This window comes from Elephas maximus, chromosome 20, assembly GCF_024166365.1.
Source record: "Elephas maximus indicus isolate mEleMax1 chromosome 20, mEleMax1 primary haplotype, whole genome shotgun sequence".
NCBI classification, from domain to species: Eukaryota; Metazoa; Chordata; class Mammalia; order Proboscidea; family Elephantidae; genus Elephas; species Elephas maximus.
In genome coordinates, this window is record NC_064838.1 from 36,444,975 (window position 1) to 36,470,183 (window position 25,209).

The following is a 25,209-nucleotide window of genomic DNA, read 5'->3' on the forward strand; positions in this document are numbered from 1 at the left end:
AACATTCTTAATCATACTATGCAGGCGCAATGCAGTTTACATATAACTTCATGCATCGCATGTTCAGAAAGTGGCAGCTAAACTCCACCCAGAGGCGGAGAGGTTACTATGCATGAGGTATTTAATGAGCTAAAAGGTTATCCTGAATGTAATCATGGCACCTAAACCAGTTTCTGCCAATTTCTTTTAGTTTGGGGGCAGCAGTTAAGGAGAGGGGAACCAAAATTTTAATGTAAAGTTACAGGGCATGCCAAGCAGAAGAATCAGGATTCTAATGTAAAACTCTGGGGTGTTACAAGCAAAGGAGCCAGGATTCTAATGTAAAGGTACGGGGTGTGCCAAGCAAGCTGCTTGAGGCAATGGAATTTTCTGCAGCCTGGGGACCTCTGTCTTACAATTAGTCAGCATGCATTACAGTACTGGAAACACATGCCATCCAAAATAAAAATAAAAATTAAGGAGAAAAAAATGTAGTAATGAAAGGGTTATAGTGCTTTCTACATAATAGTGGGGGAGACAAAAATTGCTTACATTCTTCATCAGATTTGTTGCTGTTAGTGGCCATCAGGTTGAATCCAACTCATGGCGACCCCACACGTGCAGAATAGAACTGTGCTCCATAGGGTTTTCAAGGCGGTGACCTTTCAGACGCAGATCACCAGGCCTGACTTCCAAGGTGCCTCTGAGTGGGTTTGAATTACCAACAGTGACTTAACAGAGTGTGCTACCCAGGGATCCTTACTAGGTACGATTTGACCTTGAGAATTTGCCTATAAATTTGGGTAATTTTGTAGGCTCTACACCTGGCTGGATGTAGGAAGAGCTAAATATCTCTGGTTTTGTTACTTGAACATCGATACATTTTCTATACCAAGGATTCTAATCCGTAGAACATAATCAACCATGTGCTTTTAATGAGATAAGTAGCAATAGATCTTACTCCAATTTTAAGACATTTCTTACAGTCAGTATGTGCATTGGCCTTTTTGCCCTTTTAACTGAGCGTCCTTAGCCTGGCTTGAAAATAAAATTCTGTATCTTTTGAAAACTTCAGACACAAGGAGCTTAGTGTTTAACTGAATTGAGGTCCTTTGTATCCTGAAAAGAATCCTAAGCAATTCAAGCCTTTTGACTTTTGAAGATGACCTGCTAAAGCCTTGTGGTAGAAATTGTGAAGTCCTTGATCTTGAATTGTTTAACCTTTTACTAAAGATCAGTCGTGACAAATCATGTAAAATCAAAGAGATAATATTCTCTGGAGATATTTTTGCTTTCCCTTCTGCTGTTTTTAGGACTCCAAGAACAGAGACTTCGTTAATTTCAATTTTGTGGCTTGTCTTGCCATCGTCAAAAGGGAATGTGCTCTTAGCTGATCAATTAATGACAGAATTAGAGAGTGCAGAAACTCTAATTACTTGACTTTCTCATCTGAACACACATTTATATGTAAATTTATATTTAGAAAGTTATCTAGTATGATTCCATTTATATGAAAATCCAGAACAGGCAAATCCATAGAGACAGAAGGGAGCTTAGTGGTTGCCATGGCCTAGGAAGAGGGGAATGCGGGTGGGGGTGTGGCGGGGGTAACTGCTAATGGGTATGGGGTTCCTTTTGGGGTGACAAAAATGTTCTTGAATTAGTGATGATGGTGGTACAACCTTATCTATATATGAGAAACCACTATATTGTGCACTCTAAAGTGATGAATTTTATGGTATGTGAATTCTGTCTCAGTAAAAGAAAAAAATCATCTAACAACCACTCAGTTTTCATTCTTAGCAGATTCAAGAAGACATATTGATTAGCCAAATAAGCTGCATTAGTGGTCAGTGGTCACAGATGGTGGGGGATCTGTCAGACGCCCAGGTAACTATATGATCCTACCACACAGGTGTCACACCACAAATGCTCGGGGAATCCAGAGACACAAGCGAACTGTCTGAGTGGGAATGGTGTCATAATGTCAAGGACAGCTTCACAGATCCTGTCCCCTGAATTCCTTCCTCTGGTCCAGGAGCAGTCAGATACCCCTGTGAAGACGTAACCTCTTATATCATCAGTGCTCCTTAGTACTGCGAGCCTCTTCTGTGACAGTTAATCCTGTCCTCACTTTGTCTCTGTCCTGTGCATAGAGTTCATTTTTGTGGCCACTGTGCATTTTGAATGCCTTCCACCCTAGGGGGCCCATCTTCTAGCACTATATCAGAAAATATTCTCTTGTGATCCACAGGGTTTTCATTGGCTAATTTTTGGAAGTAGATCACCAGGCCTTTCTTCCTAGTCTGTCTTAGTCTAGAAGCTTTACTGAAACCTGTCCACCACGGGTGGCCCTGCTGATACATGAAATATCAGTGGTACAGTTCGCAGCATCACAGCAACAATACGAGCCACCTTAGTATGACAAACTGATAAATGGGTGAAGGTCTTTGTATGTAGAAAGTGCTTAGTAGTTGTTGAATTGAATTTCACCAATGAGAAATTTCTGAAAAGAGCATTACCTTATTTTTATGCAAATAACGAGCACTTTCTGCATTTGTTTGCCTGCCACACAAATTTTATTAAGTGCATTATGCTATTTTTTTTTTTTTTTTTTACAAAACCATGTAAAAGAGGATTGGCAAGATGTTTGTGAGGGTGCATGGAGGGTGGGAAGGTGTGACCAGCAAACAAACGCAGAAGGTGCGTGTTTTTTGCATAAAAATACGGTATATTATCTCAGCCACATGCAGGTGTGTAATTAGCACAGCTTCTTTCATAACAGGCTTAATTTATTTGATTGTGAAGAGAGTGATACTCTGTTTTGGAGTCATGCCTCTATAGATGGCACGTTGAGTTTGTATGATACAGTGGGAGAAAGCTCCAGTTTTGGATGCAGAGTGCTGATTCCCTCTCTACCACCTTCCAGCTTTGTTTTGTTATCCCCTTCTAATCTTCAGTTTTCTGTTTATAAGATAGAGTGCTAATAGCTACCTCCCAGAGTGGTTTTGTGTATTAAATAATGGTGATGATAATGTCAACCACTTAATCAACATTTTCTGTGTTAGCAAGTGGCCAATAAAGTATGTCTATCACGGTAATATTACTGTTTGTTATGCACATGAGAGAGTACTTTGGAATAAAGATAGGAACTCCGCATTCTATCAAGAGTTCTATTGGAGATGAGAATATTTGATAAGCTAGTCATATTTTGTGTCTTAAGTTTTTCTGTCTTAAGTGGCTATGAGAAGTTGTATTAATAGGTGCATTTCAGTTTAATTATTGATGCCACTCTGCTTTCTTTAATCTCTGTTGAGGAATTTGTTGTTGTTGTTAGTTGCCATTGAGTTGATTCCAATTCATGGCAACCCCATGTGTTGCAGAGTGGAACTGCGCCATAGAGTTTTCTGGGCTGTAATCTTAACATTAAGGGAGCCCTGGTGGTGTAGTGGAAACCCTGATGGCATAGCGGTTAAGTGCTACGGCTGCTAACCAAAGGGTTGGCAGTTTGAATCCGCCAGGGGCTCCTTGGGAACTCTATGGGGGAGTTCTGCTCTGTCCTACAGGGAGGCTATGAGTCAGAATTGACTCGACGGCACTGGGTTTTTTGGTGGTGTAGTGGTTAAGAGCTTGGCTGCAAACCAAAAGGCTGGCAGTTCGAATCCACCAGCCATTCGTTAGAAATCCTATGGGGTCGCTATGAGTCAGAATCAACTTGACAGCAGTGGGGTTTTTGGTTTTGTTCTTAACAGAAGCATATCACTAGGCCTTTCTTCCGCGGTACCACTGGGTGGGTTCCAATTTGCAACCTTTAGGTTAACAGTCGAGGACAAACCATTTGCACCACCTAAAACACAATTCACCAATTTTAAGTGGATATGATGGTGATTTTTTCCCATCCTCCTTCCTCCCACACCTTCTTATCTTCCCACCATTGGATCTACCTATTCCAGCTATTTCATATAAGTGGAATAATGCAGTATTTATCTATTGGTGCTGTTCTAATATCCTATTTTATATATTTTTTTCTAGGATCTGAAGAAATATCACTTCTACTATTGGTTTTGCTACCCTGCCCTCTGTCTTCCAGAGAGTATACCCCTCATTCAAGGGCCAGTGGGTTTACATCAAAAGTTTTCACCAAAACAGGTATCAAAAAATAGAATAAAATGCAAGTAAAGTTGGGTTTGATGTGCACAAGTAATGCACGTTTCTAGTTCATTCTGAAGACAGATGGGCACTACTTTGGATGAACAGGTGGTGACTGTGGAATCCTTCAAAGGTGGTCCTAGGAGTAGACTTATTTATAAAATGGTTGTAAAATCACTTTGAGGAAGTAGGGAACAATATTTTTTCCAGGTTTTCAGTGACACTCGGTGACCTGCTGTGCCAATAGGGAGAAATTATAGGAACATTTTAAAAGACTGCAAGAATTTACCAAAATGTGGTCTCCACTTTCAATGTGGAGAAACATAGCAATATACTTTGAGAAGAAGACTTCTTCTTTCTTAAGTACGTAGATAGTAAACTCAGTGCTCTGCTCTCTGTTCTGCCCCAGGAAAGGAGCCAGAAATCATGACAACTGTTTGTTGAAATGCAGAAGTGCCCACGAGTGCCTAGTATCTTTACAGAGTCTTTGAGACAAAATAGAAGACATCCTTCTACCCTCGTACCAAGTTGCAGAACTTCTACATCAGGAGTGGGGCATGCAGAAATAGTCTTTGCAGCTTAAGAAAGACAATTCAGTCATTAGAGATGACCCTGAAAAGAACAATGAAAATAGGCTGGTAGAAGAGAGACCCTAAACGAAAGAATTCCGGTTGTTGTTAAGGCAAATATTGAGTGGCAAGGGGATGTAAATTCATGAAATGTATCAATTACTAAAACACTGAGTACTGAGTCCAGGGAGCAGTCCTTAGTGGTAAAAAGAAAAAAAAAAAGTTAGTTTTCGGACAAATCAAAAGTAGTAATTCCCAAGAAGAAATATAGATGGAGGAAAAAAGATGGATGAAGATTAACTGCTAATGGCTATGGGACTTTTATAAGGAGGGACACAACCCTGTGTTTTTACTAAAAACCATTGAACACTTTAAATTGGAGATTTGTACGGTATGTGAATTATGTCTCAATAAAGTGTTTTAAAAAAAAGGTTATGGAAAAGTAAAATTGGTAAATACTAGAGTCATGTTGGGTAAAATTCATAAATGGTAGATTTGTGTTGCGTTATTACAGGAAAGAATGAATGGATACCTTTTTAAACCTTTGCGACTGACGTCACAGGGAAGAACCGGGCTATACCATATGTTGTTGCTTTGTGCCCCTGTCTACAACACAGTACCGGCCATGCTGAAAGTGCTGTAGAAGTTAAGTGGTATGATTTGGGGCACATTTATGTATGCAGGTGTGAGTTGTCATTTCCAGTCTTCTGACTTTAAGATGCCTTTCCCCTTATGTTAATTTTTAGCTAGAAGTAGATTTGTAGTTTTCTGGAAATTAACTCAGTGTTTTCTGTTTTCAGATTAAAGCCCTTGAGCATGCATATGATGATCTTTGTCACACAGAAGGAGTCACAGCCCTGCCTTACTTCTTAATCAAGTACGATGAGAACACAGTGCTGGTTTCCTTGCTTAAACACTGCAGTGATTTCTTCGACAGTCAAAGGACAAAGGTCAGAGAAATTTTGAGTATCATCTTATTATCCAGGAAAAAAAGATCTGAAGTTCACTTTATGACAGGCCACTGCAAAATTCAAACTCTTGTAGATTTTCTTAGCCATCCGTAGGATGTTTTCAGCATTTTTTATCTCCACCCTCTCCCACCCTGCAGTTCCCAAATCAGCTCCCCCTGCAGACATCCCTACCTCTGGTACACCTCAGAGCGGTTTTGTGTTTCTCACTTCCTTTTAGTGATAAAGTTTTTTCAATTTTTCCTTCCTGGTGTATTTTACATCCTTCCTTCATGTCTGTTCCCTGAGCTACTAGTGCAGTTCAGGCCTGGTTATCTCACTCCTGGACAGGTAGATTCTTCTTGCTTCCATCTTGCATACTCCCACTATAGAAATATCTTCCTCTAATACTCAAGTTCTTCGTGTCATTCGAATAAGAGCCTAATGGTGTCTTCTTCCTGGCCCCAAGTTTCCACTCCCGCCTCGTCTTTCACTTTTTTCCTTGTAAACCATTGCTCCAGCTAAGCTTGTCTGTTTTTCACCAGCCACCTCCCCCCTCGACCCCATCAAGTACCCCTAGGACTTTTTCTGTGTGTCTGTTTTTGCTTATTTTATATCATCATCCTGAAACATACTTACCTGTGAGAATCCTAAGAAACTCTTTCCAGTTAATGAAATTTTATCCATTCCTAAGCTCACCTTAAATTCTACCTTCACCATGAAGCCTTCGCTTATGGGTGTGGCCATGTGTGATCTATCCCACCTCCCAGCTCACTGCACTTATTACCTGATCCTCATTTACTACTCCACCACACGTGGGGTTGCCTTGAGTCAACAACTAACAACAAGCCTTGTACAGACTATATTTTATGCCATATTAGAATGTAGGCTCTTTGAGGGTAGGGAACATGTCTTATCTATCTGTATCTACATAGTATGTAGCACTTGTCTTATTGACATTCCAAAACCAAACCCACTGCCATTGAGTCAATTCTAACTCATAGCAACCCAATAGGACAGAGTAGAACTGCCCCATGGGGCTTCCAAGACTATAAATCTTTACCGAAACAGACTGCCACATCTTTCTCCCGCAGAGCAGGTTTGAACTGCTGACCTTTTGGTTAGCATACTTCCTCAAATAGGGTAGTATCTTGGGAAAGCCTGGAATAACGTGGCACATATGTTGAGAATGTCCTTATGGACCAGAAATTGTAGGTTTAATCATACCTGCTCTCAACTAAATTAAGGTCTTCTAGGGGAAAAGAGACCTGGACTTGTGGAAAGTTAACTAGAAATACAGGTGACGGAAGAGAAGTGCCAAACAAATTATATAGGGGATGTTTCAGTTGTTGGTATACCTTGTCTTGTTCTAGAAAGAATCATCAGAAGCTGGGCAGATTGATGGCCTTGTAGGAGTTTAATAGCCTCCTTACCTGTGGTCATGAATTTTCCCATCATCCTTCACACTCCTGCCCAAATGCATTTTCTAACATGTACATTTGATCCACCACTCTTCTACTTAAAACCCTTCTATGGTTCCTGTTGACTTCAGGATAAAGTCAAAACAACTTTGCTTGGCTTTTAAGGTCTCTTAAAGTCTGCTTCTGCTCATTTCTGTAGCCTCATCTCCTGCTGTCCCCCAAGAGCCTGTGCCCTGGCTACAACTGTGCCCTCCAGACAGCCATGTTTTCCCCCTTGTCTCTGCCCTCAGACATGCCTTTCCCCCGTCTGCCTTCCTTCACCTGCCTGGTGCTGCACTCACCTTCAGTGTCTTCCTTGTGCTGTAAGGAGAAGAACTGAATTCCTTAATGTGGCATCTGAGAATCTATGTGGCCTGGCCCCTGTGTATAGCCAGCTCCAATCTCTTCCATGCTCCCCGTCACTTCGCACCCCTGCTACACTGGCCTTCAGCCTCCTCAAGTGTGCTAGGTGCTCTCCTGCCACAGGGCCATTGCACGTGCCTTTTGCATGGAACCCTCCTCTCTCCTTTGTCTTCTGCCTCCCCACACCACCTCAACTTTGCCTAGTTAACTATTTTCTCTTTCTTCATATTTGAGCTTAATCATCATTTCCTCAAGGAAATCTTCCTTGACCACTGTAAGAAGGTTTCTTCTGTCTGTTAGGCATTGTTAATAGCATTATGTCTTTCTTTGTAGTATTTAGCACAGTTGCAATTTTACATTTTCCTTGGTGATCTTTGATTAGTAACTTTTTCTCCACGAGGGCAGTTACCCTATCTTTAATTTCTCACTGTTCTATCCACATTACTGAGTATCATGGCTGGTGTGTCAAATATGATAGGATAAATGCATGTATGATGGTTTGGACATCACATGTGTGAAGCACCTGGCACAGGGCCTGGCACACAGTAGGCCTTCAGTAGGTTGCTCTTAGCATGGCTCATTATGAGGGTTCTCTTTACTGTGAGTATTTTGATGTCTGATTAAGGCCATGTAGTTTATAAAGGCTTTCCCAGATTGTTTATACACCTAAAGTTCATGTCTGGCATGAGTCACAAATGTGGTTATGCCCTGACACGAGATAGAATATGGAGAGGTGTGTGATTTGCAATAACTAATTTAGAGCAGTAGTTCTTAATTTGGGGTGAGGGGTGTGCAAATACATAACCTCAGAGAATTAGCTGGAAGCAATTGTTCCACACCCCAGAAAAATATCCATATACACCTAATGTCAAGGTATTCACGTGGTTCTCTATCCAATATCGGGGGTTTCCAGGACACTGAAGCCCATTCATGGATCCTCTGGGTCCCTGGCTTAGAGGAAGATGAAGGGAAAGTCAGGAGCTAGCCTGCCAGCGAGGGAGCCTGTGGGATTGCTGAGGTCAGGAGGACAGTGGCCCATCTCTGGTCCAAGCCAGAGGCATTGCTTACTCGTGTCTGGAGCCATGGCTTGGCTGTTGGGAAATGGATGCCTGCCCCTGGAGAAGGCATGCTATCACCTAGCCACCAGCAGCTGCAGCTACCACGGACTGAGGTCCGACTTTGTACTAGGCACAGAGCTGGTCGCTCATAGGCGTTATCGCTGATCCTGATGCTACCCTGCAAAGTGAGCAGAGTTATCCTCATTTCACAGATGGGGAGAATGAAGAGAGGTTAGGGAATAGAGGCCTCTTTACATGTGACTAATCTTACCTCCTGCAGTCAGAATGCTTCCCATAATGGAAAAATAAGCACCCATTTTTCTCTCCCTGTAGTCCCTGGGTGGTGCAAATTGTTAATGTGCTTGGCTGCTAACTAACATGCTTGGCTGGTTGGAAGAAAGGCCTGGTGATCTGCCAAAAAAACAGCCATCGAAAATCCTGTGGAGCACAGTTCTACTAGGACACATGGAGTCTCCATAAGTCGGAGTTGACCTGATGGCAGCTGGTACTGGTTTTTCCTCTCACTAGCTCACAGCATGTTGGGATAGAGCAGGAAGGCCAAACTTCAGGACCCAGCTGCAACTTAATGAGCCCACCCCTCTGGGCCTCAGTTTCCTCATTGTGTGTTAGTGTTTGATAATGACACCCCTTCCTCATAGGTGGAGCCCTGGTGGTACAGTGGTTAAGAGCTCCGCTGCTAACCAAAAGATCGACAGTTAAATCTACCACCTGTTCCTTAGAAGCCCTTGTGAGGCAGTTCTCTTCTGACTCGTAGGGTTGCTATGAGTCAGAATCGACTCAATGGTAATGGGTTTTTGGGGTTCCTGATAGGTGGTTGTGAGAATTAAGAGATGTTAGATACAAACAGGCTTTGGTAAGTTTTACTTACGTGCTACAATTGTTCCCGCTACAATTTCTTAGAATGAATTTTATTCTAAGAAAATTGTCATTTTCAAAGGAAAATTTTTTTCTGTGAACTAACCTCAGTCCCCAGCTCTTCTATAAAAGTGCGGTTTTGATGCCCTGAGTTATGCTGCTAACTCTGTCTTTCCCAAGGAAAAGCAAACTTTCTCACCTCTTTGCTTTTCAAAAACCCTAGAGAAATGAGGAGTGGTCCACCTTCAAAGAGACCACTTTTGAGATTTGCAGGGTTATCAGTTCAGCAGCCCCGGTGCATTCAGGGAAGCTGTACCTCTTCACTGAGGGTGCTGTGTTTAAACCGAAGCTCCGTAGCAAATGCCGTTTTGATTGGTTCCTTCCCATTCCTTGGATAACTTATGGCTGTTAACGTGATTGCTTAATGGCCATTTTTTGTGACCACAACATGTAGTTAAAAACACCTGTTACGTTATGACTCAGTGCTCATATTTATGTGTGGCTTTGAATGTATGTACATATACATATATGACTGAAACAAAGCTTTCACAAAATAACACTTGACTAGGTGCAGTGCACTCTATTTTCTATCTTATGCTGTTTTATCTTTTTGAAAAATGCTAGTTGTGATCCACTCAGTGATTTAGGACTCACAAATGGCTTGCCTCCTGTTGTTTGGAAAATGCTGTGCGACTGTGTATTACTATTTTGAGAATACTGGCAACTAAGTGCTGTGCCCTAGGGGGTGCCATTCATGATTTTCATTGCCGTCTGCATCTTCTTGTTTTTAAAAATCTCACAAAATTCTTCAGCTAGTGCTTTAAGTTTTTGTTTTTTTTTAATTAAGTAAACATTTTATATATTTCCTGCTAACTGTTTTCTGTGCATTTTTTTAGCTAAGATTGTACTATATGGTTTTATTTTTCTATTTAGCATTTTAGCATAATAGTATTGCACTCTATGCGAACACCCATAAACACCCTCCTCCTTCTCTTTTGGCTTGATTTAAACCTAATCAGAGACTGTAAATAAATATTTACTGTGTCTATTAAGGTAACAACATGAAGTAGCTGCTTTTGATGGAACTCCGTTTCCTACCCTCTTCCCCAATACAGGTATCAAAATAATCCCCCACGTGTTTTAGGTACTACTTGTGGTCAGCACACATATTTCTGCAAAAATTAAACACACTCAATGTTGCATAAACATGCTTTTTAATGGATGAATGATAGTGTCTTTTATCAATTTTTTTTTTTTTGACATTCAGATTTCTCATATTTCTTTACTATTAGGAGCATCTTTGTGCATGAAATCCCCTCCCTCCACTCCGTATTTTCAATTTTTTCCTAAGATTTCTAGACGAAGAGTTACTGGGTTAAAGAGTTCCAGCATTTTAAAGTTTATAATTAGTCGTGTGCTGGTAAAGTTTTAACAACCAACTCTCGGGGGGAAGCTGTTATTTGCAGTGTTTCTTTATTTCTGTGGTGTCATTACTCCCACCATGGCCAATTTCAAGCTACCAGCATGAAGTCACAGAAGACGGAATTGGGGAGAGATACCCACAATGGACTCTCATAAGCCTGTACGAACTGGCTCTAGCACATCTCTGCTTATAACTCAGGTTGCACCAGAGCTGTGCCAGTTTGCTCTCCTGCCAACTGCGTACTCTCATCGTCACTGCATTTTATACATTTTTACACATTTAGGTTGGAAATGAGTCTTGTATAAGCTTTTATTTCCCTCAGTAAAAGGTGGATTCCATTTATTTGGGTCACAGTGACACTACATTGCCAGTTCTGTGATTACATTGAAAAACAACCCATCTCGCCATCTCGTTGTCAGTCTTTTAGGAAAGCTTGTTTGCTTGATTCTTCTATTTTCTCCAGAGCAGTTATTGAAGATTGGATGTTTGAGAAATATTCTGTAATTTCATCATTAGCCTTTAATTCCAGGGTTTTAAAGTCTCTGGACAAGAGTAGTGGTGAAGGAGCAACAATTTGAATGCTATCAGTTGGGCTCTTTGTTCACTTAGTGACTTCTTTTTCATCCTGACAGCTTTTTGTGGCATTGCAGCACATTAGATATTTGTATTTTTCTCCAGACTTTAAAAACTTGTAATCTCCCTCGTGCATTTCCTGTTGCATCAAGTGCTTGGGTGACAAAGAGAACCATTTGTTAGAGAAGCGTGCTTTATGGATTCCTTGTGGAAATTTCTCCAGCTGAAGACACTCAGGTTGACCATTTTGCCCTCTTTTCTTTTTCACATTGTACATTTCCAGCAAGTTGCTTGATGGACTGTAGCCAAATCATGACTGGACTGCTTCAATGAGTTATTGCTCTCAGCCAAGTAGAATGGAATGTTGATTTCATAAATGGACTAAAAAGGTTTTTTTTTCAATTACCTTTTTCTTTTTTCTGCTGATCTGTGTTATAAGAGGACGTGATTTGCCAAAGTTCACACAATGACTTCATGGCAAAGGAAGTAGTAGAGCCCAGAGCTCTTAGCCAAGAATTATTTCTCAATACCATTAATTTTTTTTTTTTTTCTGTTTATCCATATAGTATAAGCTGGCTTATATTGTACCAACTAATTCCTCTAATGATTGAGGTTCCTGGTTTGGTTCCAGAAATACTTGAAGATTTTGGAGTCACTTTTGAATTGTCAAAGAAAGATTAAATTATGTCCAACCTTGTGTCAAATTGATTCTGTCATTTTCCTATCTATGCTGCCTCGTACAGGTAGGAGAGTGACAAGCTGGCCTTCCTTTATGGGTAAATGATAGCTTTTCCTTTTTAGCTAGTCATTCTTGTTCTATAGCTTATGTTATGCTAGGTCACGTTTCTCTAAGAAATAGATTCCTGGTCTTTTCTGCTCAAAAAAAGTTTTTTTTTTTTTTTTCCTTATTACCTTCCTACCTCATTGCCTTTGCACTTAATGTCAGAAATATGCCCGTTCTTTGAAATTAGACATCCACATATGGTATCTAATGTAGCATTTTAATTTATATAATTCAAATTTCATTCTAATTTATATACTTTGCCTTGTCGTTTAGTCCAAATGCCATATTTGCAGATGGTCAAACTAAGACCCAGAAAATATTTGATAAACTAGAACTTATTCCCTTTTTTTCTCTGCCAGTTTTAAGAAAAGGTAACCTTGAGACTGATTGAATTAAGCAAAGAGGTCAATGAAGTTACCACAAAAGCATTTATTTATGTTGTTGCTGTAGTTACCATTTGTTGAGTACCTGCTGTGTTCTTGGTTCCTGTGCTGAATGCAGGTAAGAGTCATCCTTATTCTTTAGAGGAGAAAACTAAGGCATACAGAGGTTAAGTAAATTGCTGAAGGTCACACGAGAGTAAGTGCCACAGGACAGTGGAGAAGAGCCAGGCTTATGGAGCCACATTTGAAAACTGAAGCCCAGCATCTCCGTATGGATAGCATTTTCTGGATTGATAACTGTCTAGCTTTTTCCTACATAACCCATTAGGTAGCCTGTAGACACCCCGTGAGCTTGAGCCTTCCTATAGTCTGTTGTTTTGTACGTAGGATTTTTTTTCTCTTTAATGTTCTATAATTCTGAGCCGGAAGGAATCCTTTGAGATGAAGTGATTTGTCCCTTCATTTTACAGGTGAGAAAGGAGCTTTCCCAAGGTCTTGGCTAATTTTCAGAGGTAGATCACCAGGCCTTTCTTCCTACTCTGTGTTAGTCTAGAAGCTTCTCTGAAACTTGTCCACCATGAGGGACCTTGCTGGCATTTGAAGTACTAGTGGCATAGCTTCCAGCATCATAGCAATGCACAAGCCACCACGGTATGACAGATTGACAGACAAGTGGTGGAATGAAGAGTAACCCCAGAGATAAAGGTTTTTTTTTCTTTTGTGTATAAGACCGCTCTCTCCAGTAGTTCCCAAATTGAAGTCCATGGAGCAGTCCATCTGCATCGGGAGCTTTTTACAACCACAGATTGCCAGGCAACCCTGAGTCAGTAGTAATGGTGTTAGTAGCCATTGTTTATTGAGGACTATGCACATCCTAGAAACCCCGATGGCGTAGTGGTTAAGTGCTATGGCTGCTAACCAAAAGGTCTGCAGTTCGAACCTACCGGGTGCTCTGTGGAAACTCTATTGGGCAGTTCTACTCTGTTCTATAGGGTTGCTTTGAGTTGGAATCAACTCGATGGCACACAACAACAATGTGTATCCTGGGCATATCATGTTCAGCATTATCTCATTTAACCCTCACTACAACCCTGTTATTTTCCCCATGATTCAGATAAAAACTGAGGCCTGAAAAGGTTAAAAATTTCTCCAAGTTTAGTCATTTAATGAGGAGCAGTACTCAGAATAGTCTCTGTCATCTGTAGATTTAAAAGCTGTCTACATGATGACAATGATGTTTTATTTCCCTGTGGAGAATGAAATCTTCTCAAATGAAAGTATCCTACATTTCCTGACAGGATGACCGTAAATATGAATCTGTTTGTATTAAATTAAATATGAATCTATTTGCTTGCATTTAAAACATGAAAATGCGTCTAGATAGAAAAGGCTTTGGTTTTAGGAGTAAGAACACATTTCATATAATGGAGAAGGCAGTGGATGTTTTTAAAGAATGTTTTTGAAATAATGAAATAACTATATGATAAGAAAATACGAAAATTCATTTCCAGAGATTTATTGAGCACAAATGAAGACTTGTCTTTCAGCAGGAAATAGAAGGTGCCATATTATCGATACAGTGGAATGCCATTTAGCCACTGCTAACAGTGGTTGTAGAATGACATTTATTGACATGGGCGAGAGTTCACAACATAATAAAAGATATAAAAAGTGTTTATAGCATGATCCCATTTTTGTGTAAAAGTTATAGTAATAAAAATATACTTATGTAAAGAATAATGTTTGGGAGGTCGTACACCAAGCTATTAATAGTGGTTGATAGATGGGGAGATTATGGTTACTTTTTTTTTTTTTTTCTTTTTAAAATCTAAATATTGATTAAGCACCTGCTTTGTGGCAAAAAAAAATTTTTTTTTTTTGTGGCTGACAGTGTACTGAGCATTGTAGGAAATAAAAAGGAAGTGTTCAGGCTGACCCCACCCTTACTGAACTGGATCTAGATTAACCAAAAATACATTAGTCATATTTTTATTTAACTCATTTGTTGTTTTTGTTGATAGGTGGTTCCTACTCATAGGCACCCTATGTATAACAAGAACAAAGCACTGCCCAGTCCTGCGCCATCCTTGCAGTCGTCGCTATGTTTGAGCTCATTGTTGTAGCCACTATGTCAATCCATCTCATTGAGGATCTTCCTCTTTTTCACTGACCTTCTCCTTTACCAAGCATGATGTCCTTCTCTAGGGAATGGTCCCTTTAGGTAACACATCCAAAGTATGTGAGATGAAAACTTGCCATCCTTACTTCTAAGGAGACTTCTGCCTATATTTCTTCCAAGATGGATTTGTTCATTTTCTGGCAGTCCATGGTATATTCAGTATTCTTCACCAACACCAGATTTCAAAGGCATCATTTCTTTTTTGGTCTTCCTTATTCATTGTCCAGCTTTGGCACACATATGAGGCAAGTGAAAATACCGTGGCTTGGGTCAGGTACACCTTAGTGCTCAAGTGACATCTTTGCTACTACTCCTATTATAATGTATTATAATGAGTGTGCAAAGACCTGGAGTTCAAAAACCAAAAGGGAAGAACACATTTGGCATTTCTCAAGCTGAAAGAATTGAAGAAAAAATTCAAGCCTTGAGTTGCAGTGTTGAAGGACTGGAGGAAGACTCATTAATAACTTGCGATATGCAGATGACACAACCTTGCTTGCAGAAAGCAAAGAGTACTTTAAACACTTACTGATGAAGATCAAAGACCACAGCGTTCAGTATGCATTACACCTCAACATAAAGAAAACAAAAATCCTGACAACCGGACCAATAAGCAACATCATGATAAATGGAGAAAATATTGAAGTTGTCAAGAATTTTATCTTTCTTGCCCATGGAAGCAGCAGTCAAGAAATCAAACAATGTATTGTATTGAGCAAATCTGCTGCAAAAGACCTCTTTAAAGTGTTAAAAAGCGAAGATGTCACTTTGAGGATGGTGAGACTTCATCTCACATACTTTGGACATGTTATCACAAGGGACCCATCCCTGGAGAAGGACATCATGCTTGGTAAAGTAGAGGGTCAGTGAAAAGAAGAAAGACCCTCAAAGAGATGGATTGGCTGCAACAATGGGCTCAAGCAATGATTGTGAGACTGGCACAGCACTGGGCAGTGTTTTCTTCTGTTGTACATAGAGTCGCTATGAGCCTGAACTGACTCGACAGCACCTAAAAACAACACTCTTACAAAGGAAACCTGTAGGTTCCTGCCAGTCATCTTCCCTCCTTCCTTCCCTCCCTCCTCTCGTCCACCCACTCATCCATCCATCCATCCATCCGTGTACCTACCTATCCCCCACCTTCCCACCCACCCATCCACCCCCCCACCCATCCACCTGTTCACCTGTCCATCCGTACATCTGTACATCCATCCATACATACATCTTTTCATCATTCAGCAAGTGTTCACTGAGTACCTGCTGTGTGTGTCTGAGCTGATCATAGAGAGATCTCATTGTCTTCTTTCTTTTAAATAAACTCTATTTTGGAATAACTTTAGATTTACAGGAAAATTGCCAAGTCAGCGGAGAGAGTTCCCATATACCCTCATTCAGTTTTAGTTTTCTTTAATGTTATCACCTTACATTATCATGTACTTTTGTCAAAGTTAAGGAACAAAAATTAATATGTTACTATTACCTAAACTTCAGACTTTAAAATTCAGACTTTATTCAGATTTCACTAGTTTTTCCATTAATACCTTCTTCTGTTCCAGGGTCCACTCAAGGATACCACATTGCATCTAGCTGTCAGGTCTCTTTAGTCTCCTCTAGTCTGTGACAGTTTCTCACACTTTCCTTCTTTTTGTTGACTTTGACAGTTTTGAGGAGTACTGGTCAAGTATTTTGTAGAATGTTCATCAATTTAGGTTTATCTGATGTGTTTGTCTTGATTAGACTGGGCTTATGGATTTTTCGAAGAGTACCACTGAAGTTAAAGTACCCTTGTCATCACATTGTATCAAGAGTACATGACATCACTGGTGATGTTAACCTTGGTCATTTGGTTAAAGTAGTGCTTGCCAAATTTCTTTCTCTACTATAAAGTTACTACTTTGTTTTTTTTTTTTTTTTTGGAAGTGAGCCCTTGAGTCCAGCTCACGTTAAAGAAGTGGAAGGATTAAACACCACCTCCTAGTGGGGAAGCATCTACCTATATCGTTTGGAATCTTTCTGTAAGGATGAGTTGTCACTTCTCCCATTTATTTTTTTGTTCAGTTATTTATTGGTATCAGTATGGACTCACATATATTTATTTCATAGTTTGGTTTATAATTCTATACTACACTATTTATTTTGTTGCTCTAATTGTTCTAGCTTTGGCCATCGGGAACTCTCTCAGGTTGGCTTCTGTGTCCCTTTGACATGCCCCCAGGCTTTTGGTTTGTGAGTACTTCCTACTTCTAGCACTACAAGAAGATGCTCCAGGCTCATGTTGTGTTTTTCCTGCTTCAGCCCTAGAATCAGCCATATCTCCAAGGAACCCTGATTTCTTTTATTGGAGAATGGTATTTAGAAACCAAGATCTGGGTGCTGGGTGCTCATTGTTTTCTGAGAGGAGGAGAACAAAAAAAGTGAAAAATGTTGTATATAATATACAAAGAGCAATGGAAGCAGAAGGGTCAGGGTGACTACTTCTACTTTGTGAATTCTTCACTAAAATGGTATTTGGAGTTGAGTAGAATTTTCCAGATGGAGATCAGAGTTGGTGGAGTAGAGGAGGGAGGAGATATACGTTAACAATATCAAGGGTAAAAAAAAAAAAAAAAAATCCAGTGCTGTCAAGTCGATTCCAACTCATAGCGACCCTATAGGACAGAATAGAACTGCCCCATAGAGTTTCCAAGGAGCACCTGGTGGATTCGAGCTGCTAATCATTTGGTTAGGAGCCGTAACACCTAACCACTATGCCACCAGGGTTTTCATATCAAGGGTCCCTGTCCTTTTAATGTGATCTGACTGTAGACTTACAATGTAGTGACCCTCCTTTGATTTTCTCATTATGTAAAAATTGGCAGTTTTCACAGATCATAGTCCTTTAAGTAAGGATTTTCTCTAAGTAAACCCTGACAGTTGACTGTCCTCCTCCCTTCCCTATCTTTCTTCCAGTCGTACTTCTAAATGTATCTAGTTCTTAACGGTATTCCAGGCCAAGTGCAAGACACAAAGGGCCCAGAGAAGAATTTGACAGCTGCCACCATGACAAGTTCTACAGTATGAGATCCTTCTGCTTCCTTCTCTTCCCCTTAGCCCTTCATCAAGTGTTTGATTTTTAATGCTTTGCAGAACAGCATGAAAAGGGACAGGGAGGTATTAGCAATGTCTGTATTGTGAATCTGACATGATTCTTGTCTTACTCTGAAAGTCTTTTCTGTTCACAGATAACTGTTGGTGTATATGACCCCTGTAACTTGGCCCAGTACCCTGGATGGCCTTTGAGGAATTTTTTGGTCCTAGCAGCCCACAGATGGTATTTACAAGTGTGTGTGTCTGTCTATGTCTATATGTTTTTGACAATGTATCTGCCTATGTCTGTATCGGTTTTCTCAAATGTATTTTTTCATAGGAGCCAGATTATAAATCAATAAATCAGGCATCATTCAATTTCCATCAGTTCATCAATGATGAGCCCTTAACCAGGTCTATTACGGAGCTTCAGACTCTAATGGTAGTGTACTAATGATATTTTAGACTGCAGCAGGGCAAATAGCCAGAGGTCCTGACACTAAAATTCTTTAGTTCTCCCCCCAGCTGTCTCAGTCGCTTTCAGATAGGATTTCCCTGTTGCCACCAACCTCTTTTGCTAACCCTATAAAAACTAAAACAGAGCGTATCCAAAAGGCTAAGTAATACACAGTTAAAAAGATGCTCAAAGTCATTAGCCGTTAAGGAAATAAAATCATAATGAGACATGGCTATATACACTCCAGTATGACTTAAAAAAAAAAAGGCAATAATACCAAATGTTATCAAAGATGAGGAGCAGTTAGAACCCTCAAACACTCCAGGAAAACTATTTAGCAGTATCTACCAAAGACAAAAATGCCTATGACTCAGAGATTTTACTCTCAGGTACATAACCCACAGAAATGTATACACAGTTACAACCAAAACACATGTACAAAAATGTTTATAGCAAATAGCATTGTTCATAATAGCTGAAAACAGGTAATAACCCAGATGTCCTTCAGTAATGAAGCGGTGGTGTGTTCTTTGCAATGCAATGCCATATTGCAATGAATCTGAATGCAATGTTGATACATATATTAACATGAACGAATTTCAGACATACAGTGTTGAGAGAAATAAGCCGGTCTCCTGACGTAAAAGCGTCTATGATTCCATTTATATCAAAAGTTAAAAAAACAGGCAAAAGCGATCATATGGGTTTAGAAGTTGGAGTAATAGTTACTCAGTTACTCTTAAAGGGGGTGGTTAGTGACTGGGATGAGGCATGACACAAGCTTCTTTATACTTAGGGTTTGTGTACTTTTCTGTATGTCTGCTGTATTTAAGTAACAATACTTACTTAAAAGAACTAAAGAGAAAAAATTACAGTTTGCCCCTATGTATCTACTCATTCACGTGGTACAGCTATATAGGACAACTGGCTTCCTACTTACTGAGGTGCTATTTCATAAAATGTGATTTTAGATGGGAGAGGATGAACCAGAGGACCCAGGCTTAGAGGCTCTTTTTAAATATCTTGTGAACTTTAGTTTTTAATTTTGTGTGTTTGCTTATTTTTGCTGCATTTAAAAGATTCATTTGTCAGAATCATGTGTGCACTGTGATTGCTGTATAAAAGTTACCTAGAACGAAATCACAGCCAGTTCCGTTTTCAGCCTCCGAACACTTGGACATGGAAGCCTATATGAATATGTTCAAAATCTCTCAAAGGTTAAGGCCAGAGAGGCGTAATTAAAATGAGTTGAATTCTGTCCAGCTGGGTTTGCTGACGCTCTGATGTGAGCTTTGTTTTTCTTCCTTAAAAAAACAAACCCAACAACCCGGGGTCTGACCACAGGAGTAGCCGTTTCCAGTCTGTGGAGGTGCTTTGCTTCCGGGACCGCACCATGCAGGGGGTGAGAGACATCGCCCACAGCATCATCTTTGAAGTGAGGCTTCCAGAAATGGCGTTTAGCCCAGGTAATTCTATGGTCTTTGAGAATGCATATAATTATCACTTATCAGAAGCCAAATCAGGTTTAGTTTCTTTTTATCCCTTCACAGTGGGGGTGGAGGGGGGGTGCAGTGTGACTCTTCTTTGCCGTCGTGAACACCTCTGGTATTCAGTTGGGAACAGTGGCAAAGATTGTCAGCAGAATATTTTCTCCAGGGAGTTTTCTCGGTTTTGAGGTTTTTTTTAATCTAGTTTTTGTGTTTATTTAACACAGAAATCTTTATTCCTCTCCCTTCTTAAAGGAAGGATGAAGCACTAATACTCGTACATATTTATTTGTTACATACTTTAGAGTTGTATATGAGCCTGTTCTCTATATAGTAAACCTCTCAGCAAAAGTATCATTTCTCCTTCCACATTTCACAATCATTTGATCTCTGCGTGGTAAACATTAGCTGTTATCCCCATTTTATAATTTAGGAGACTTAGGCTCAGAGAGGCATTTTAGATATATAGATATGTGCCTGTGTGAACCCACCCAGAGGCTTTGTGGAAGAGAGGACTGGAGATTTGCTTCCAAAAGGTCACAGCCTTGAAAACCCTGTGGAGTGGTTCTACTCTAACACACATGGGGTCGCAATGAATCAGAATCAACTCAGGTAAATATATATGTATATGTATATACATGGAAACCCTGGTGGCGTAGTAGTTACGTACCACGGCTGCTCACCAAAGGGTCGGCAGTTTGAATCCGCCAGGCGCTCCTTGGAAACTCTATGGGGCAGTTCTACTCTCTCCTACAGGGTCGCTATGAGTCGGAGTCGACTCGACGACACTGGCTTTGGTTTGGTTATCTGTGTATATATGTTTATGTGTATGTATACACATATATATACACGTATGTGCATATGTTATTGTTAGTTGCTGTCGAGTCAGGCTAATTCACAGCGATCCTGTGTGTGCAGAGTAGAACTGCTCCATAGGGTTTTAAGGCTGTGACCTTTTGGAAGCAAATCACCAGGCCTTTCTTCAGAGGTGCCTCTGAGTGGGTTTGAACCACAAACCTTTTGGTTGATAGTCCGGCAGTTAACCATTTGCACCACCCAGGGACATATATATATACACATATACATACATATTTATGTACGTGTCATAGAGACATACTCAATTTTCAGTAAAGTAAGGATAATAATACCTACCTCACGGGATATTCCTTATAGAGAATCTATGTCCTGTGTAAAAGACAGAGGACAGTGTCCGGCCTCTGATAGGTCCTTAGTAAACGTTTATTTCTGTTAACTTATTTCTTATTTCGTTCAAAGCCCAGTACTCTTGCCACTCCTAAGGGTGTTCTAAGACTTCCCATCCCAAAATAATCCCTTAGATTTCTGAGAGTTATATGCTTTAAAGTACTTTCACATAGTGTTAAAATCTTCTCTGAGATATCATTTCTAGAGTGCAGAAGTCGAAAGGATTCAGGATTGGCTCTGATGACATTTTATAAGTGATCATATCTGTAGACTTCTCAGCAGGATTGACAGAATACTCCGCTTTGTCAGTCAAAAACCAAAAAACCAAACCCAGTGCCCTCGAATCGATTCCGACTCATACCTTTATAGGACAGAGTAGAACTGCCCCATAGAGTTTCCAAGGAGGGACAGAGTAGAACTGCCCCATAGAGTTTCCAAGGAGCGCCTGGCGGATTCGAACTGCTGACCCTTTGGTTAGCAGCCGTAGCACTTAACCACCATGCCACCAGGGTTTCCTTGGTCAGTCCAAGAAGGAAACTATTTGCTTTTTAGTTAAGAGCCTGAATAAATTCATTGCCTTTCTGCAGTCTTTAGATGTTTGCATTTCATTTAGTGCCCTCTTCTGGCACATTCTAAAATAGCATCTGTATAATGATAACTCGGAAACCCTGGTGGCTTAGTGGTTAAGTGCTACGGCTCCTAACCAAGTGATTGGCAGCTCGAATCCACCAGGGGCTCCTAGGAAACTCTGTGGGGCAGTTCTACTCTGTCCTGTAGGGTTGCTATGAGTAGGAATTGACTCAATGGCAACGAGTTTGGTTTTTTTTGTTTGGATAATGGTAACTTGGAGCCCTGGTGGCACAGTGGTTAAGAATGCGGCTGCTAACCAAAAGGTTGGCAGTTCGAATCCACCAGCCCCTCCTTGGAACCCCTATGGGATATTTCTACTCTGTCCCTTTGGGTCACTAGGAGTCAGCAACAGGTTTGGGTTTTGTATAATGGTAACTTATATGGCATACCATTGTTTTATTAAGTACAACTTAAAATTAGTTTTAGGGGAACGAGGTGAATACTAACAAGTACTGAGTGCCTGGTCTATTCCAGGCAGGCCACTAGGCACCTTCCACATGTTTCTTGTTTAATCCCTCCATCCACCCTGTGGGGGAGGCTTTTTTCTTTCCACTTTTATGATAAAGTTGCTGAGTTACACTTACTCCCTACTCCCCATGATCCAGCTAAATACTTCGTGAGCCTGGCGTGCAAACCTGGAAACGCTGTACGTTTTCATTTGAAAAAGACATTTTCTATTGCCCAATGATGCCTTCAATATGTCTTCTTTATGATTGATGTTGAATATAGATTATTTAGTTTAAAAGGCAAATTTTCTTTTTTCTATATAAATTAATATTTTTTTTTCCTTAGGTGTTAATAAAATTTCATATTATTTAGGAACTCAATGTGTGATTCATTATAATAATGTGAACTGAAGGTATTAGTGTGGTAAACTTTTTAGTATTTCTAAGACATCCCATGATTGCAAGGGCAGTTAGCATAAGAAGTATTATTTAAAATAGTTTACATCTTCTTTTGCCCCTTCATAATGCAGCCAAGGCCATCGTCTGTAGCTGACAGAAAGAACAATCAGGCAGCAGGCACTGCCTGGAGTGGGGAGAGGTCTCCCCATTTTAGCCTCCTGTCCTTGATGTGGTTCTCCTGGTTGCTCAACCTTGGGAAAACAGAACCTAATTTTCCCCTAAAAAATATTTCCTCATCAAATTTTTGTCATTGTTAGTTGCTGTTGAATCAGCTCTGACTCATGGCAACCTTAATGTATAATAGAATGAGATGTTGTTCAGTCCTGAGCCACCTTCACAATCCTTGGTATGCTCGAGTCCATTGTTGCAGTCACGGTATCTTTTGACTGCCTTCCAGCTTGGGCTCATCTTCCAGCACTCTATCGAGCAATACTCTGCTGTAATACATAGGGTTTTTACTAATTTTCAGCAGTAAATTGCCAGGCCTTTCTTCCTAATCTTAGTCTACAAGTTCTGCTGAAACCTGTCCACCATGTGTGATCCTGCTGGTATTTGAAGTACTGGTGGCATAGATTCCAGCATCACAGCAACATACAAAGCACCACAGTACGACAAACTGACAAACTCATTAAACTGGGATTATGTCTTATGGGTGTGGATTATATGGAGGCAGATATGGTAGATTAAATATCATTGTCATATATAGTATTTTTTCAATATTGATAAAAAGTTTAAAGTATATCTAGTTTTCTCAGAAATGGCTACAAACCAAAAAAGCCCAGTGCCGTCGAGTCGATTCCGACTCATAGTGGCCCTATATGGCTATAATGTGAGTAAAAAGATGTTTTTTGAAATGACATTTTGTTTTTGTATCATAATTTCTTATCTTTATAGTAGGAGGAAGCTTAGACTGGAATTATTAATTACAGTACTAGATTGTGGTTCCATAGTTCTTGCCAAGTTTCTATGCTGTATATTAAAGGGCATGTTTTCTGTAATGTGAGATTAGTAAAGAAGTCAAACAAAATATGAGTTAATTATAGGTTTGAACTCTTTTTTTCCCCAGAAAAAGAATAGTCAAGTCTTAAACTCTTTAAGAACTCAAATCTATTAGTTTTGATTTTTCATGGCATAAAAGAAACCATGCCTGGTGCCTCAGCTAAAAATGGTTTCTTGCTGTGAATAATGGCCCCAGCCAAATTGGGGCCCCTGAGGAGTTTTCAAAGATAATTAACCCGTGGTTTCTAGTTGGTCATCCTATCCCAGAAAGAAAAGATTGTGTAAACAAAATCGACACCTTTTGAGTTCCATAATTATATTGAGCAGTACTATTTTAAAAACAAAAAGCTAAAAAGTTCCCAAGGAAAGGAAAATAGAGATGTTGATAGAAATCTAAAAACAGGAGCCTGGCCAAACAAAACCAGGGCACAAGTAGAAGGAAACACACATAGAATTCCTCCTAACACTCCTGTATATCTTAGTTTTAAGTCGAGAAGTTTCCGTTCCTGCAGATACTGGAGGTTATGCTGGGCTGGTAGGTTGTGGCCGACTGAAGCAGCAACTGGAATTCCCTGCTAAGGAGCTGAGGGTTTAAAGTGAGCAGTGGGGGTTCAGCGAGAAGGGGAGAGAGACAGAGGTTCTGATATGTAGGGAGCGTGAGAGAGTGGGTGGCCCCATTAGCAAGATTTACATGGCTGTCATCTTACCAAGAACAGCCCGGCTTCAGTTAAGGTGAAGAGGTGGCAGGAGTGTTCAACAAAGCAATTGCAATTTTAATGACAGTTTTCCAGCGACAGAATAGAGAAGCATTTCCCTGAATGTATCTCATGAAATATTAATTGGTGTTATGGGGCAAAGGAGGGAGATGTGGAGAGCCAAGTAAGCTTGGGAAACAAAGCCAAATCAAATAAATTGGCCTCTTTACTGCGGGCTTCTCAGAATGTTTATCTTCCTGATTTGCATTATGAATCTCCAGATTTGGGCAGGAGTGTGGGTGAATATAAAATACAGATATAGAAACATTTTTCAAGCATATTTAGCCACAAGATCCTTATTTTTTGTTGGAATTGGAGGCTGCCGGTGTTGTTGTTGTGTGCCATCAAGTTGATTCCCACTCATAGCAACCCTATATGACAGAGTAGAACTGTCCCATAGGGTTTTCTAGGCTGTAATCTTTATGGGAGCAGATTGCCAGATCTTTTCTTCCATAGAGCCACTGGTGGGTTCGAACCACTGACCTTTTGCTTAGCAGCTGGGCACTTAACTACTGCACCACCAGGGCTCCTTGATGCTACCATAAAAAAAAAACAATAATCTGTTGCCCTCAAGTTGACTCCGACGCATAGCGACCCCATAGGACAGAGTAGAACCGCCCCATAGAGTTTCCAAAGAGCACCTGATGGCTTCAAACTGCCGACCTTTTGGTTAGCAGCCATAGCACTTAACCACTATGCCACCAGGGGTTTTGAGCTTAAAGGAGAGGGCAGGTTAACGGGGACAGTCACCTTGGACTGTGACCTGCACATAGGTGCATAATGAAGGAGTTACGAGGCTGAGCAGAGGGACATGGTAAGGATGGGAGCAAAAGGGACCTACTAAAGTCACGAGTTCCAAATCCCAGTAGGAATTTCAGTGGAAGGTGTGCTGTAGCCATGTCAGCTTGCCTTCTTTCGATAGAGCACCCTCGCTTGGCTATCCCTACCCCAAATATGATTGTCT

General features: G+C 40.4%; 1 protein-coding gene across 6 annotated transcripts in view; it reads left to right on the top strand.

Moving 5' to 3' along the window:
- Positions 1–25,209, top strand: part of ATG7 (autophagy related 7) — a 298,659-nt gene that overhangs the window by 44,079 nt on the left and 229,371 nt on the right. For 5 of the 6 annotated variants that reach the window (XR_007514390.1, XM_049861840.1, XM_049861842.1 and 2 more), the window contains exons 6-9: positions 4,012–4,128; positions 5,498–5,647; positions 17,965–18,065; positions 19,611–19,732. Coding sequence is in view for 5 of the 6 variants with exons in the window: in XM_049861840.1 (XP_049717797.1) it covers positions 4,012–4,128; positions 5,498–5,647; positions 17,965–18,065; positions 19,611–19,732 (490 nt within the window). In the remaining variant the exon portion in view is untranslated. The remainder of the gene's footprint in view (positions 1–4,011; positions 4,129–5,497; positions 5,648–17,964; positions 18,066–19,610; positions 19,733–25,209) is intronic. The other variant, XM_049861839.1, reaches the window with a different exon arrangement.